At 40.5% G+C, this 16,042-nt stretch overlaps 1 protein-coding gene across 3 annotated transcripts in view; it reads right to left on the reverse strand.

Annotated features, from left to right (window-relative positions):
* Positions 1-16,033, reverse strand: part of PITPNC1 (phosphatidylinositol transfer protein cytoplasmic 1) — a 169,669-nt gene extending 153,636 nt beyond the window's left edge. Inside the window, exon 1 of one of the 3 annotated variants that reach the window (XM_048491695.1) lies at positions 15,889-16,033. In XM_048491695.1, the coding sequence (XP_048347652.1) occupies positions 15,889-15,891 (3 nt within the window). In that variant the 5' untranslated portion in view covers positions 15,892-16,033. Of the gene's footprint in view, positions 1-2,178; positions 2,787-15,888 lie in introns of those variants that run through there. The other 2 variants (XM_048491694.1, XM_048491696.1) reach the window with 2 other exon arrangements.
* Positions 16,034-16,042: the final 9 nt, after the last annotated feature.

Here is a 16,042-nt window from a genome sequence, read left to right on the forward strand (position 1 = left end):
ATTTTGAAGATGACTGTTATTTTGATGTAATTGGGACACAATGGCTCAGTGCTAAGATACAATGATAAAAGACTTCACACTGCATGAACAACTCTTGCGCACTTGGGATTCCTCTTTCCTGCTTCCTGTTCATCTACAAGTCATTGTTTGCCAATTATATTTAAAACAGGCAAACTGCAGGTTTGCCTGGTAATCTGTAAATTATAGTTTAATTGTTGTTTGGAGTTTTTTTAAAAAAAAACATGGTTTATTCGACACATAATGTGCCTATTCCTCAAATAATGGCAAAATATGGTTTATTGACAAACTAAAATGTACATGGGAATTCAAGTGGGAGAGAAAGAAGAAAGGAAAGTGCAAATACAAAGCACGTTCATTTAACACTAAACCATTCTTGAAATACGAAAGGAAATAGTTTCTACAATTCCACACAGCAGCATGCTTGCCAAATCTTTGCTGGAACAACTCTGCATTTGACTTTGAAATGCAGCTTTGAAACAGAATATGGAAATTCATAACTTGAGTAGATACTCAAACTGACCTTTATTTTCAGAAAACCTGTACATTTAGCTATATTTCCAATTTTTGTTCCACTTAACTATAAGTGATATAACCAAGCTTGTAAATAGCCACTTACCTGTGTATATGTTGTGCAACTACACCAAGCAGGGAAAGATTTAGAGATAAAAATAGTTGGGTTTTCTTTTTCTTTCAGGTTGCTGATATTCTACAAATGGCTAACATGGATACATGTTGGTATGCAGGCAGGAAACAATTTTTGTGGCCTTGTAACTTCTGTGGATGTATTTGCAAGACCCTTTTTAGTTCCAGAGCTTTGGTTTGGTGGGGAGGGAGTGTAGAGAAGGAAAGAGACTAATGCACATTTACAATACCCCGTACATGCAGCAGGGACCAACTGATTCACAACTATCTTTCAGATGGACTAAAGGAGGATTATCCACAATTATGCACAGAGGTAAAAGAGACTGCATCAGAGAACTAAAATCTTATTTTTGTCACTTATTATTGTGTTAAAATATGTTATCATCGGTGTATTGTACTACTTTGCTACCGACAGCACAAAGCCATGGCAGCACAGAAATCTTTTTTCAATATAAGAACATTGTGACATATGCAATTTTTTAGGTAGTACCTAATCTAATCCATTAACAGTTTTATAACTGGTTGAATTTTGCATAAAGAATAGAAAGACAAAAGGAAGAACAAAGATCTATCAAAAATGTATTTAAAGGTCTATCAAAATGTATTCAAAGCTCCCCCTTGTGGACTGTAGACATGTTAAAATGTCTTTTGTGCATTGCCAAAAGATAAAGCAGAAACAAAACTTTTATGAGAGTTGCCTTCATTTACATTGAAGAAGTATCTTGTATCGCCCTGAGATTCATATTCAAAATTTAAGGCTTTTCCACTTGCTAGAAGGGAGGCTAAGAGCCGCTATACAATCAACAGTATAACTTCTCCCCAATAAAGAATGTATTAAAACATTGCTAATATAATACCTAACCTTGTTGCATGATTTTACAAGTAAAAACATTATCAATTACAACCAATATATTCAGTTTCACGTTTTCTCCCTCTTCAATCGGTTGCTTATTTGTTTACTTCCCCCCCCTTTTTTTTTAAAGGTTTGTAATGTATACAGTTATGTACACAAATTAACAAACTATCTTATTACTGGAATGGATAAATTAAGAAATTTACTGGCGGAAAAAGCAAGTCTACTTGGGAACGCTCCTTTATATCCAAGAAACTTTTTTTTTAAATTAAACATCTACCGGTAAACTACAGAAGGAGCTTATTTACAAAAATACAAGTCGAGATATGCAAAGCACGCTTTCATGTTGAAGCTTTCTTCGGTCGAGTAAAAAAAAACCCGTTTCAACTCAAATCAGTCCCCTCAGAAGTATGTTTGCATATGTGTCTGACAAACCTGAATAACTTTTGATGACACGGTCAATCGGAGTATTTGCTTTCACTTACGAACTGTTTCCTTGTACTACAAGCGAAATATGATTCCCTTAGCTGAAAAAAAGGTATTTTTTTAAAAAAAGACATATTTGCGTGAATCACAGAAACCCCATTAAACAAACAGGCCCTTTATCCACTCCATTCGAGTCGCATTCAGGGGAGAAACGGTTCGAGGAAGCCCTCGCTTACCTCCTCAACTGTCAAAGGCATACAGATCCGGTACTCCTTCATGAGCATATTCCTGCACGTTCAATGCCGAGCCGCCGCTGAGGAGAAACGTGAGGCTTTTTCTGCGCCCCGGATGTGGCAAAACCGAAATGCAACCCAACCCGCCTTCTACGGCAGCCCCCCGCGGGAGAAGGTGGGCTCGGCGGCGACGTCTGCAGAAACCGGCCCCCCGGGCACCATCGAGAGGGCTGCCCCACAGACACGAAAAACCCACGCGATCCCTTCGGTCTTCGCCTTCAAACGGGGATCATGTGATCGCTTTTCCTCGCACAAAGGAGTCTCAGGCGCCGAACGAGAGCATGATGCGTGCAAAGTCAGCCCGCGGGTGTCATGGGATTTCAGCAAACAGACCTCCCAAAAAATCCTGCAGTTCTACTACCAAGACGTTGGACAAAAAGGAGCGCGGATGGCAGCAGCCCGCAATGGGGCTGTCACCAGCGAGCAGAGATGCTGCCTCCCGCAGACAAAAGGCTTGGCAACGTTTCCTTCCCGCCCGGGCTGGTCGACAAGGCTCGCGGGCTGCCTCTCTCCGCCTGACTGGGCTCTGCGTTGGGCATCGCAGGAAGACCCGGGGCTGAGTCTCCGCTACTCCGCCCACCTCGGAGCCTTCCAGGGGGCTGGGCTTGCCCCGCCAGCTCGGGTCTGGTGGCCGCAGCTGCAGTGGCCGCCTTCGCGAGGGTGGGAGAGCGCGGCTGACATCAGCGGGGAGGGTGGCCCCGAGCGACCAATGGGGAAGCGGCAAGGGGGAAGCAGGGGACTTTTTAAACAAAACAGCGTGTCTCTCTGCTCGAGCGCCAGCCGCCCGGGGACTTATTTTAGAGTTTTCTTTTTTGACTGGGCATATTCATATAATGGTACATCGGTATTATTTCTATTACCAGGTCCCGTCCCCCACCCTCCACCCCCGAGCAAATAGTACCCTGTATTGCTGTGGGGTGGGACTCGATGGCAACTCGGGCAGGAAAAATGCAAGGAAGGAAAACGGCCTTCTGGAAGCACAGTCGCCACTACTGCCATGTGGAAAGGGAGACTCTGCAAGCACTTAGCGTTTTTAATTCCATTTTATTAAGCCATGAAAATATGCATGGGTTTTTAGAAAGAGCAAATTCTCTGCGCTGAAACTTATGCCCTGAGTAAATGCAGAAGGACAGAGAGCAGTAGGATTTCACACCTTCACCCATTTCTCCTTTCATGTAAACAGTCTCTTGAATTTGAACAGCAGTCATACTTTAGTACCTTCAGTAGAATTGCAAGTGAAAAGGCCATTACTCTGCCTCTTGTCATTCACTTTTAGCACACATGTTAACAAGTAAACTGGAGTAGATACATTTTTCTTAAGTATTTCACTGTGTTCGAATGTTTTCAAATTTTCACTTAGTAATTTTATTGTATTTTACTAGACTTGGAAAGCAACACAGAGCTTCAAAGGCCCCAGATCCCTGCAAACTACTAAAAATTTTGCTCTGCCCAGATATATTTATCAGTCATTGCCTATGTACTATGTCTCTTGCATTTCCTGCTAATAATTACAAATATCACAAGAATGAATATGCTCCATGCCAACAAGCAACAGTAATGGATGTTGATACCCTCCTCTTGACAGCTAAGATTCCATGTTTAGCCAAAAGAAGGTGAACAAGGTCCTAGAACAAGGTCCTAGAAATCTTAATTGTATATAGCATCTTAATGAACACATTGTGTTGTATGACAGTGTAGATAGAACTGAAGGCATTTGATTCAGTATTCCCAGTTGCACAAGCTTTTTCAAATGGATTAGGGAACAAATCCATACGGAATAATTTGTGTCCCAGAATAACTAAATATTACTAGTGCAACATGAGACAAACCAAGAATATAACACACTTATAGTTCAGTTATATCTTCTACTTTAGCAATGGAAACTTTGGTTTGCATTGCAATAAGGAAAGCAGCATCCTGTAAGCAGGGCCAGTCTCTAATTGTGCAAACTGTCTGAAACCCTAAATTCCTGGCCAAGTCCTGACTGAAACTGCAGACACACCAGCAATAACTGAACAGAAACCCATAAAGGTATTATGATCTCACTTAAAACAAAAGAAACTAAGGAAATCATAGCCACACTCCAGCAAAATAAATACAATTCTAAGGAAAATTAGACCCAGACATCAAGTCCTTAAGTCAAATGCTCAGCTGTTAATGCTGCACGTTTCCTTTCATGGTGATCATCTTCAAAAGAATAAAACCCAGCATATGTCTACCCTTCCACAAGCTAAGTAGTTAACACACTACTAGTAAGAATGGGGCTGTGGGACAAGACAGACCTTTTCAGTGATTCATATGGAGATTTATCCACATATTCTCAATACAACTCCCAAAGATAGCAAAAATAAAACGATTATCTATTGCTAAAGATGGCCTCATACCTGAAGGACTACTAGAAGAACTGGCATGAATTGAATCACAGATGATCTAGAACTGCATATCAGTTTAACATCTAATCTAGACACCAAAAACTTACTGTCTCCCAACTAACGGAATGCAGCTTTAAAGGAAAGTGTCTTCATGATGTCAAGATCTAAGCTTGTGTAAAAGTTGGAGCAACTTCAAGAACATATTAAGCAATTATAACTGTTCCAGCAACACCCACTTAGACTCTTTCTCCTTAAGGCCAAAACCTTGACTGGCAGGTCTGGGTAATTAATCCTTAGAGAGAGGATGTTTCCTTGTTATCACAATCCCTTCGGGACAATTGTATTGTTCTTGTTGGGAATAAGCACATAGGCTTATTACTCATCATCCAAATATACACCTAATCATCATCCATAATCATGCTAATGAACCACAAACATGGCATTGTTTTGGTTATCGATATTATGAAATCTTTATTGAATCCTAGAATGACTAATACTGGCAATTACATGACTATTAATATGCATGAACATGACAACCCAGTCAAACCAAAAGAGAAAAAGAAAATAAAGTAACATAATCATTTCTTTCCCAACATTTTCTTTTTGCAGGAAACACACCTGAAGAAGCAGTAAAGTTTGGAAACCATAAAATTCCTCCAGGCACATCAAAGATGGTGAGTAGCCATTGTACAAGTTAATTACAGGCTTTTTGCTCCATATCCACACACCCCAAAAAATTACAATTTGAACTATGCATTAAACTCCCCCCCCCCAATTGTGTCAGCTTCCTAAGAGGGTCAGCCCACTGTGTCAGTCAGCCCACTGGGTTTGCCAGGATTTGGCCAACACACATTGGCTCTAAGCTTGACACAGCCACAAGCCATGCCTAGTTTTCATTAACTGTAGCCAACGTATGCAGAGAGATATTGTCCATCAACCCCACCCCCTCACACTGCAAAGGTTCAAGCACTGATATTCAGCTCTGAGGAATTAACTTCTACCAGGCCTCTGGGACTGTCCAGTCATCAGTGGTTTGAGTGCCTCCCCCAACCTTGGATGCCTCAGGGTGCTTTCCAATCTAATTAAACAACAAACATAACCTCTGCTCAAATCCACAACAAATGTGAATCAGAACTATGAATAGAAACCAACAGAGCCAGCATGGTGTAGTGGCTAAGAACAGAAGACTCTAATCTGGAGAACCAGATTTTATTCTGCACTTCTCCGCATAAGTGAGGGATACTTATCGGGTGAACTGGATTTGTTTCCTCGCTCCTACACATGAAGCCTGCTGGGACACACCTACCAAATACCACACATCATTTTCTTCCAGCCATGTTTCTGTTATACAAGCCAGATCAGTTTTTTTCTGCCTCACGTCTCATAGAAGTATGTAGTTTCATGTTTTGCATCTTTGATATTGTACAATATTAGGGTAGATGTGGGGGAAATTGGAGCTTATATAATCAACACAAAAGGGCTTTTTTGTACAGGAAATAGAGTTGTATTGTGCAAAATTGTTTACAAGCTTACTTGGCTACATTATTAGATATTGTGGTCTATGCTGCTGTGTATAGTTAACTGTAGATAGGATCACATTATATAATTTTTGCACTTCTTAATGAGTCACATGAATAATATGCTATGCTTCAGTTCTATCTTTTAGATTTCTCGTTGGTTCCAGATTTCTGAAATGACCCATTTTTCTGAAATGACCCATGTTTCTGAATGACCCATTTTGTTAATTGCACAGACTCACTCTGTGCCTTGAGTCCCTGAGAGAAAGGCGGACTATAAATAACATAAACAGAAATTCCCCATTATCAGAAAAACCAATAATAGTTTCACACTCATGGTTTCTGGGCTGTGAGCTCCTCCCCCACCTCCAAAAAATTAGAAATTTCCAAAGGTGCCAATGAAAATTGGTTAACTATAGAAATTTACCTGATGCATTTTGAGCTTGTGTTCTTAGTCAAAGATACTAAGAGCTGAAGAAACAAAATACATTTTAGAATGGAGATGTGTGTTTCCCCCCTCCCCACAGTTTAATTTCCCAGTACTTTTTCCTGCCATGAAAATAGCATCATCAGAAGAATGACTTATACCTGAAAAATGAGTGTGTGTGTGTGTGGGGGGGGGTCAATTCCCCATCACTCAGTACTGAGGACATGATTGCCCCCCTCCCTTCATGTTTAACATTTATAGAAATGTAAAGATAAATATATGTTCACAGACTCAGAATACCAGTGTCTCACCTTACTTTTTCCCATAGATACTTATAACAAATATGCAGCCAATGGAAACAGACACAACAACAAAAATCCTGCTCCAAATATAAAACATAGTTAAACAAAATGTGGGACATTTCACAAATGGAGAATTGGATCAATCAAATGAGTACAGCTGCAGGATGCTGAAGATTCCTGGATCTTTGGTTTCCCTGTCTAATGCACAGGGAAAATTTATCATACCATTCTAGATCCATGCAATAATGATATTCACCACACAGGAAATTGCTCAATTGCACAGTGGCTTCTCCACAGTTTCCTTGCCTCAATCTCCTATGGCAGCCATTCCTTGTGCCATCGGGGGCTTTTTCAGTTTCCTTTTTTAAAATTGACAATGTATACCATTATAGCATAATCGTGTTTCATCCTCTTATTGCTTTTTTAAAAAGCTTGTAGCCCCTTTTGTTGTGGAGGGACACTCTATGGTGGGGTGGTGTCTCTCTCTCTCTCTCTCTCTCTCTCTCTCTCTCTCACACACACACACACACACACACACACACACACACACAACCAAATCACATTTCTGTCCTCGAAACAAATGAGTTTGACACCCCGCTCTTTGGTCTTTCAAGGATGATTTTTGAGTAAGCCTAATTCTGATAGAATTTGCCCTTATGGTTTTAACAAGATTGACAGATCATTCTATGTTCTGTAGGGATTACTATATTAAGCCACTTACTGTGGTTCAGGAACCTCCCTATACTTTGGAATCTCTGTTTCATTTACTTAGAGATAATGATCCTAAGATTGCTTTGGCAGTAGCAAAATTTGTCTCACTCCTTTTATCCTTTGCTTCTAAAAAAATGAAGAACAAACATTTTTTGTGCTGCTCCAGATCTGTAAATCAATTAGCTTCTAAGGTGATAAAAGGACAGTAGATGTAAGGGGTATAGCATATCTCCATAATGAAAAGGACTAGAAATTTACTTTAAAAAATGAAAGCTGGGAATTCAAAGGACTTAACAGGTACACAGAAACATCACAATGCTGTGGGGGAGTGGGGAAAATACACGTACACCCAAACTAAGTACTTTATTCAGAACATATTCTTAATAATCATTCTAACTTACTAACCATGGTGTTTACCTATTCCTTTGGGAAAAGTTTGAAAGATGACTCACAGAATAGGTAAATATTACAACAGTTATGTTGACATATTTGCAGACCTGAGGCAAGCAAAAGGGCATAACCTTGCACTGGTGTGTTTGCCCTTCCCAGGGCACTTACCTTGATGGAGGAGGCAGATGCACCAGCAGCTGCCCACCTTCAGTCCCATCGTCACAAAACTTGGAACTCTGGGCTACAGTGGGGCTGCACTGACATCTTAATTGGATGCCAGCTTGGGGACAGGCCAACGCAGGGCATTCCCAGGGGCAGCTCTCAACCAGAATTTAGGGCTGGGAGTGCAGCGGCATCTTTGCCCTTGGACTCACACAACCCTTTTGGTGACGTTAGTCCTGTAAGACCTATGGAGGGCTTTCCACCAGCAGCGGAGGGCTTTTAAAAACATTTTTTGTTCCCCATGCCGCTAGAAAGCCCTCTTGGAGGAGGCAGGGCGGCGCCAGAGCAGCACTGCATCTCACTACCAAGGGCTTTTGAATGTCCTTTCATAAAATATGAAAACATCTGTATTAAACATTAAATTATTTCACAGATTAATTTGAATATTTTTGATCTATTTATATGCATTTTAAGAGTTTGCAATCCAGAGTCCAAACAGGTAAACACTGCCATCTAGTGAATACATAAACCTCTCAAACTAGCTGCATTCTTCTGCCCATCTTTGTACTGAATCCAGTACAAATTTAAAGCAAAAAATGCTTATGAACTTCTCTAGAACTAATAACAAAAAATATGACTTTAGGTAACTAAAAAAAGAAATCTGTGCAATTTTATTATATTTATTAGTTTTTTTAGGCTTGATTATATTAGAGGGAGAAAGGTGGAATATTGATAAATAAAATAAATTGAATTAAACATAGCACTACACAGGAAATAAAGCTACAACTTGGATGCAAGAATGTTAGTGGTATGCTGTGCAATCTATTTTCAGTTTGTGTTCATTTTTCATGTGACAATAAGTTATTCTTGGACTGCAAAAAACAAACAAACAAAAATACAATACCATACAAATACCTGTTCAATAACCAGTTCATGTTCCATTTTTATAATCTAATAATAATGACAATGATGATGAAGATGATGATAAGTCAGACTAAATGTATACTAGAATAGCATCTTGATCCTCCTGTACTGTCATGGAACATGCAAATACTTACACAACAGTAGCTACCACAGCATCCCATAGAGAGGCAAAGGCATTTAAATACTACTCAGCTGTTTTGTGTGTACACGAAAACAAGGAGGGAATTTTCTTAATATGTTCCTAATTGGGGCAAAACTTTGCCAGAATTAGGAGCTGCTGGCTTCCTCCACAAGCCACAGGGTGCAGAGATTATCATGTCATAACAAAGCCCCTTCCATGATCCCTGTGCTGCCCCTATGCAGAAATAGGAGCTTCGATGACTAGCATTTGTAGTGGATTAGCTCCCTAAAGCAAATAAGCAACCCTCAACCTGTGTTGTGCACAGTGAGACAAAAGAATTGGCCACGAGAGCCAGTGTGTTACAGTGGTTAAGAGTATCAGACTATTATCTGGGAGACCCAGTTTCAAATCCCCAGCTGTGCCATGAAAACTCACTGGGGCCGTTTCCGCACGAATGCGGAAGTGGCCGGGTCGGCGTACTCGACGCTGACCCGACGACGCTAGGACCGTTCACATGGACGGTCCTAGAAGGAGCCGGGCAGCCGGCGCTGCGGAGCGCCGGCGCCTGGCCGACCCAGCGTGCCCCCGGGCCTCCAGCGCGTCGCCGAGGCCTGGGGACACGCCCCCTGGCCCTGCTTACCTGCTCCAGCAGCGCAGGGCACGGGGGCGTGTCCCCAGGCCTCGGCGATGCGCCAGAGGCCCGACAAGGTACAGCACAGGAGCGAGGAGCACCGGGCATTTCCCCAACAAGCGCGCCTCCGGAAGACTGGGGAAACGCCAAGGCAGTGGATTCGGCTGCAGCGAGTCACGAGGGCGGCGCGGCTGCGACGCAGCTGTGCCCCCTGTGCAAACGGCGGCCTGGGGACCCGCTGTTAATGGCCCGTGCGGAAAGGGCCTGGGTGTCCTCAGACCAGTTTTACTCTCTCAGCCTAACCTACCTCACAGGGTCATGAGGAAAAAATGGAGAACAATATAAGCCACTTTGGGGCATGATTGGAGAGAAAGGCTGGGTAGAAATGAAATTAATTAGTTCATCACCTGCTCTCTTAAACATTGTAGTGTTAGAGGAACAGACTTGCATGAGATTGCAACTACTCTGTGATTAGAAAAATTGCACAGTGTTGATGCTCATAAACCAGTTCTTATTCTACAAATACTTAGTACAGATAGATATACATGATTTTGTAAAAATCAGCATTGATTTTCTTAATGAGAACAGAGTTTCTATGCTATGTATTGCAACTGTAACCCAACTGCATATGAATTTGTTTTTCTACAAAATCTATGAATTTAAACAACCACTACATTAGCATATATTTATTTACTATGTCTGCTTTTGGGTATCCGGTTCCATAATCTTCTGTGCCCTGCAATTCACCAGGTAGCAAAAAAGAAAAGAAAAGACAACCAAAAATAATAGAACTTTACTAATGACCCATAGAAATTTCCAAAAACATATGGTACACAATGATATAACTGTTGAATTTTGTGGGGGGAAATTGTAAAATTTATTTCAATGACAAACACTGGTTTTATATCTATTACCAGATCAATACAGTTTTCTGCCAGCTCAGACTGTTTCCCCTCTAATAAGCATATACAATATAGCATATCTGGCCTGTATCTGGCCCTGCCCAGTTACATTTATAAAGACTGGTAAGAAAATAATACCAAACAATCAGGCTTTAAACAGAAAGATTTGTTTTTACTGTGCAGAACACAGTGGATTTACAAAGGTATAACTCTGCTTGGGATTCTGCTGTAAAGTGCAGACCTCAGTATGCTTTTGGGTATTCGTTTAGTATAAACAAGACAAGCACCATAATTCACAAAGGTTGAAAAATACATTAAGCAACAAACAAGAACCAAGCTCTCTATAAATCGATCTGTGGTACACAGTACACAATTGGATGCCAATAAAAATAATTTAACTGTGTCATTAACTTGATTCTGAAAACACAACTCAGTCATTCTGACACTGGAGATTCTGCCTCCCCCGGCCCCAATTCGCAGCTATAGAGATAAATGCAGATACCGGTAACCAATTTCTAACTGATTCTAGAATGTATTACTTCAACTGTTCCATTCAGGTAGCACAACAATACAATTTTGGGTTCCAAAGGAATACTATTCGAAAAGAATGCTACTCCAATCAGCACAATAAATTCCAATTGATATTTAATATGTTTGTATTCCATTCAAATAGTTTAAAAAGACTAATTTTTAAAGAACACTTACACAAATGAGACCCATTTTGGTCCCCGTGAGTGCCTGTATTAATTCCCAAATTAGGCCCTCTTTTGAGACAGCTTTTCTGCAAAGAGCAGGGACAGGCCAGCCAGTAACAAAGCCCCACAGAAAGAAATGATGTTTATTCTTTAAGAGCAAATAACTGAATTTGCACTGTCTGGAGTGGAAAAAGAGGACCTTTCCATGAAAGGAGAGGGGTGGCCATAGGAGAAAAAAAAGATAAAACACTTAAGCAACTTGAGTTATATCTGGATTTTCCAGGTGCAAGCAAGGGAAGAGAAAGTCTATTGCTGGGTATACCAATATCAGACTGACATGGCAGCGGATCTGAAAGCTAAGGAACCAGTTTATTGAGATAGTGTTAAATGTTTGCTTTGTTTAAGCTATGTTGCATTCTCTGGTGTCTGAAAGTCAGTAAGCTAAGGAACCAATACATTCTTGCTCTCTTTCAGCTATTTTGCAAACAAACAACAAATCGTGACACACAGACAGTTGGACTGAATGCCCACATGCTCCCTAACCAGTTTTCAGTCCCTCTTCCATGTTTCATTGATTCTTGTAAAAAAACAAAAAGCATTAAACTTGATTTGATCAGATACATTAATTGATTGAACCATGCAAAATCAATCTACAGTTGCATTCCAGCTGTTCTGTTACATTCCTGACATTTATAAGACTGGACAGCAGAGTTTCCTTTACTTACTTTATCTCCTTTGTTTACATAGAAAGGACTATTAGTGTGAATGCCTAGTCGTATTTTAATGCATACTGGTGACTACAACATTCCAAATTACGTGGAGGAAAACAAAGATGAGCACAAAACCAGGAAACTCTCCAACCCTTTGTTTTAAATACAATGACTAGGGTTGCTTCCATGGTTCTCCCCTCCCGCAAAGCACGGTGGATTTTATTTTGGTTTCAGCATGACATTGTCATAGTTCTGACAGCCTTCCAGATTTTTACTGGCTTTGCTGCACATCTTTCCAGATTCACTTTCCTGAAAGATCTATTTATTTTATTAATAGTAATATCACAATTTGTGAATCAGGATCAGGTCCCCAGAGACCCCAGACCCAATTAGAGACTCCAGGGATGAGAGGTGAATAAAATATTTTATTTTGGCTGCAGCGAAAACAGGTTTTCTGACCAAGACAGAAACAATGAATATATTTCAGGCTCTGCATTATATAGCTGCCCATTCATCAATCATTAGTACATCAATGATTAAATCACTTTGATCCAACCCTTTACATTTAAATACAGGTTTAGCCCATCACATACCATCGCACAGGTCACATGATCTAAAAGAGGTGGGCATTTAGCACCTACAGCAGGGGATTACACTATGGTAATGAGCTCCCTGGGCATCTTGAGGGCAGCCCTGTCACCCAAAAGAATAACAACTGCTTAGTGAAGGCCAAGAATGCCATAAAAACAGGAAACTAGCCACAGTGTCACAGTGTTATCACAGGAAGAACCTGGAGATGTTATCCAAAATAAGGAATAGAGACCTAAAGTCTATGAAGTATCCTTAAAGGTTGGAACAATGTGACATGTTGCCAAATATACTGCCCGCAATTCAGCATTTGGAGGATGTGATTCACTCATCAGGCCTCCCCAATTGGCAGGCAATAAAGGCATCTTTATTCCTGGTCAGATGGCTTGAAAGATGGGAGTAGCAGTCTCTTATGTTAGAACAATACTATAAAAATACCAATTGATTGCTTCTACAAATAAACACTTTAAAACTCTTAAGAACTACAATTAAAGCAAAGTAGAGATTTAAGTTACATCTCACTGTTCACTATATATTGTATAAACTATCTGTGTTTAAGCACAAGCACAAGTTATTAAGCACTATCGAATGTATAATGTATTAAACTAAGTTCGCTAATATGGTTAGTATAAAGTGTAAAAATTATTTTCTGAACCACTGCTTCAATAGCCCATTTTTCTCACTGATACTCAAGGTGGATTACACAGCAGTCAATAGGATGAAACAACTAGTAAGCAATATAATAGGATTACAGAAATCTGAAACAAAACATTAAATATTAGACATGGTATGTCAATGCAGAAAATGGTATATGTAAGTAGAAAACAATGCAGTGAGCGCAGGAGAATACACATAGCCAACAAATAATATATATCATGCACACTGGTATAACCCACAGTTCCATTCTCTTCAGGCAAGTACATTCCTGAAACATTTCATTATCATATAGCCCTATTACCTTTATATAAATGCCCACCCGAACATTTCTGCTTTACATTGTTTATGGATTGACAGAAGCATGGGAGCCTTCCTGATCTCCTCAGGCAGGCCATTCCTTAAAGTAGGGGCCCAACAGAAAGTTAATGTGTATGGGAAGTTTCCCAGAATTTGCTTCCAGTGCTTTGGAACAAGGTTTCTAACAGGGGAGCTGATCATGGGAGTTCAGTGAGGGAGGTCAAATGGAAGCAGGAGACAACTCCTGAGGAAGGATGTACAAGTTCCACATCAGCAAGGAAGGTGGTGTGCAACACAAATCAGCACAAATAGTACCCTATTTTACGCTAAAAAATATTTAAATTACTAACAGCCCAATTCAGAAGGCTCTGGAAGGTGGGGACAACACCACTGCTACACTGCCTCCAAAAGGCCTCCAGGCGGTGCAGCAGCAAACACCAGAAAATCCCTGGCTGCCTGAAAGCCTTCCAAAGATTTTACCAACAATGGAGTTATGCCCCCCTTACACCAGTGGAACAAACAAACATGCCAGCAGGAGGGCACTGCACATCTTTACAGTGCTCAAACCTGAAAAGGTCCACTGGTTGAAGGCTGTGCCAGTTAGAGGAATTCCTGGGAGCAGAACCGACCTTAGTCAGCTTCCACTGGGCTTTCCACGGAGTTTTTGGCCCAGGAACACCCCCGCACAGGCTGATTACTTATGCCACAATAACATGTGGTATGTCAAATGGAGTCGTTATTTCAAATGGAGTGTTCTGGGTGGCAGCGGGATTTTTTTGCCCTGCTGCTTTTTACACTTCATGGAGCATCCTTGGAGATGGTGTGGTGCGCCCCCCATCTTGATTGAATTGTGAGTCTCCAGGTCCTGGTGTATGTACCCAAGAGATGGAACTAAAATGTGAGATTATTGATCTACTAATTCATATATCTAACTTATCATTAAATTCAGCCACTGTGCCATAAGACTGAAGAGTAGCAAACATTACATTAAAAAAAAAAGTTCGGAGGGGAACCAGGAAATTAAAGGCCAGTTAGCCTAAATTCAGCGTAGGTAAGCATAAGGTTATACACACCGAGAGAGAAAATAATCCCAATTTGGTGTCCAAATGTGCTGAAACTGAAATATTTTGTGCAGTATCAAAAAAACTGCAGTGTAACATTAATTTTTGTGCAGTTCAACATGTAGAATTTAAGGAGCTAGATCACTTCTTAAAAAGAAATACATGATGAAAAGAGAAAATTAAGATGAATACTGTTATCTCCTATTGTCACCATCTTATACTGATGTGAGGCAAACTCCACATGTGCTTTTCTGATATTCCCATCCCTTTTCCTATTATTATTATTTCGGTTATAAAGATTTCGTGAGGAACGTGGCTGTCTGCTTGTGCAGTACAGGCGGGGAAAAAGTTTCAAATAAACTCCACAGCACACAGCACTGACTTCCTCATAGTTTATTCTGTCATTTATTCTATAGCACACCGCACAGACTTTCTCATCATTTATTTTGTTGGTCTCTGGCCAAGAAGTCCTTTCCAATAACTGCCCCATGAGCTCAGGTGGCCACCTGGTACAATGGATGTTGGAGGACGAGCAAACCTGCTACAGCTAGAACCACTGCTCAGCCATGCCACCAACTCACCTTGTCTGTGCTGCTGGTATCATAAAACATAAAGTGAGAATGTAAATACATGAAGTTATTTTTAAGCACCTGGGCATTGCATGTGTAAAGAACAAAAACCAGACATTTCTGTGAAGTACTTTCCTTCTGCCCGGAAATGAGCAAGAAGCCCAATAATACGGACTTAGATCTTCTCCTCTCTTCCCATCTTTCTCCTGCAACAAGTATCCTGTATCATTGGAACATGAATATTTATCCACTATTTGAATGTTCCAAATATGATAAAATCAGGCTGAAATACAAGGATTCTATCTTATTGCACTGCCTACATTTACCAGATTGTTACAAAATTCCATATTTGTTGAACAATCCTGAGGTATCATTCTAATTTTGCTAATTTCCTAATTTTCTTCTTGAAATTTTGCTAATTTGCTAATTTTCTTCTTGAAATTTTGCTAATTTGCTAATTTTCTTCTTGAAATTATGAATTGTTAATGTTTTTACCCTTTTTACTTTCTTTTTTGCTATAGCTGTTTTCTATTGATTTCTTTTTTTGTATCTTATGCCAATAAAGGCTTATGTATGCATGCATGTCTATGTATATATGGAACATAAAGATCCGTCACCATGAAACTCCTGGATGTGCCTCTTCTGCGGAGGAACTCTATTTCACTTTGGAGTGCGGGGAGCCCTCACTGCTCGTCTCTCTTGCGCATCATTGCCACTTTTTCTTTGGGTGTCTACTACAGTGCCTGATCCCAGTGCCGGGGTGGGGCGGGC

The sequence above is a fragment of the Sphaerodactylus townsendi genome, linkage group LG03 (genome assembly GCF_021028975.2).
Source record: "Sphaerodactylus townsendi isolate TG3544 linkage group LG03, MPM_Stown_v2.3, whole genome shotgun sequence".
Lineage (NCBI taxonomy): Eukaryota > Metazoa > Chordata > Lepidosauria > Squamata > Sphaerodactylidae > Sphaerodactylus > Sphaerodactylus townsendi.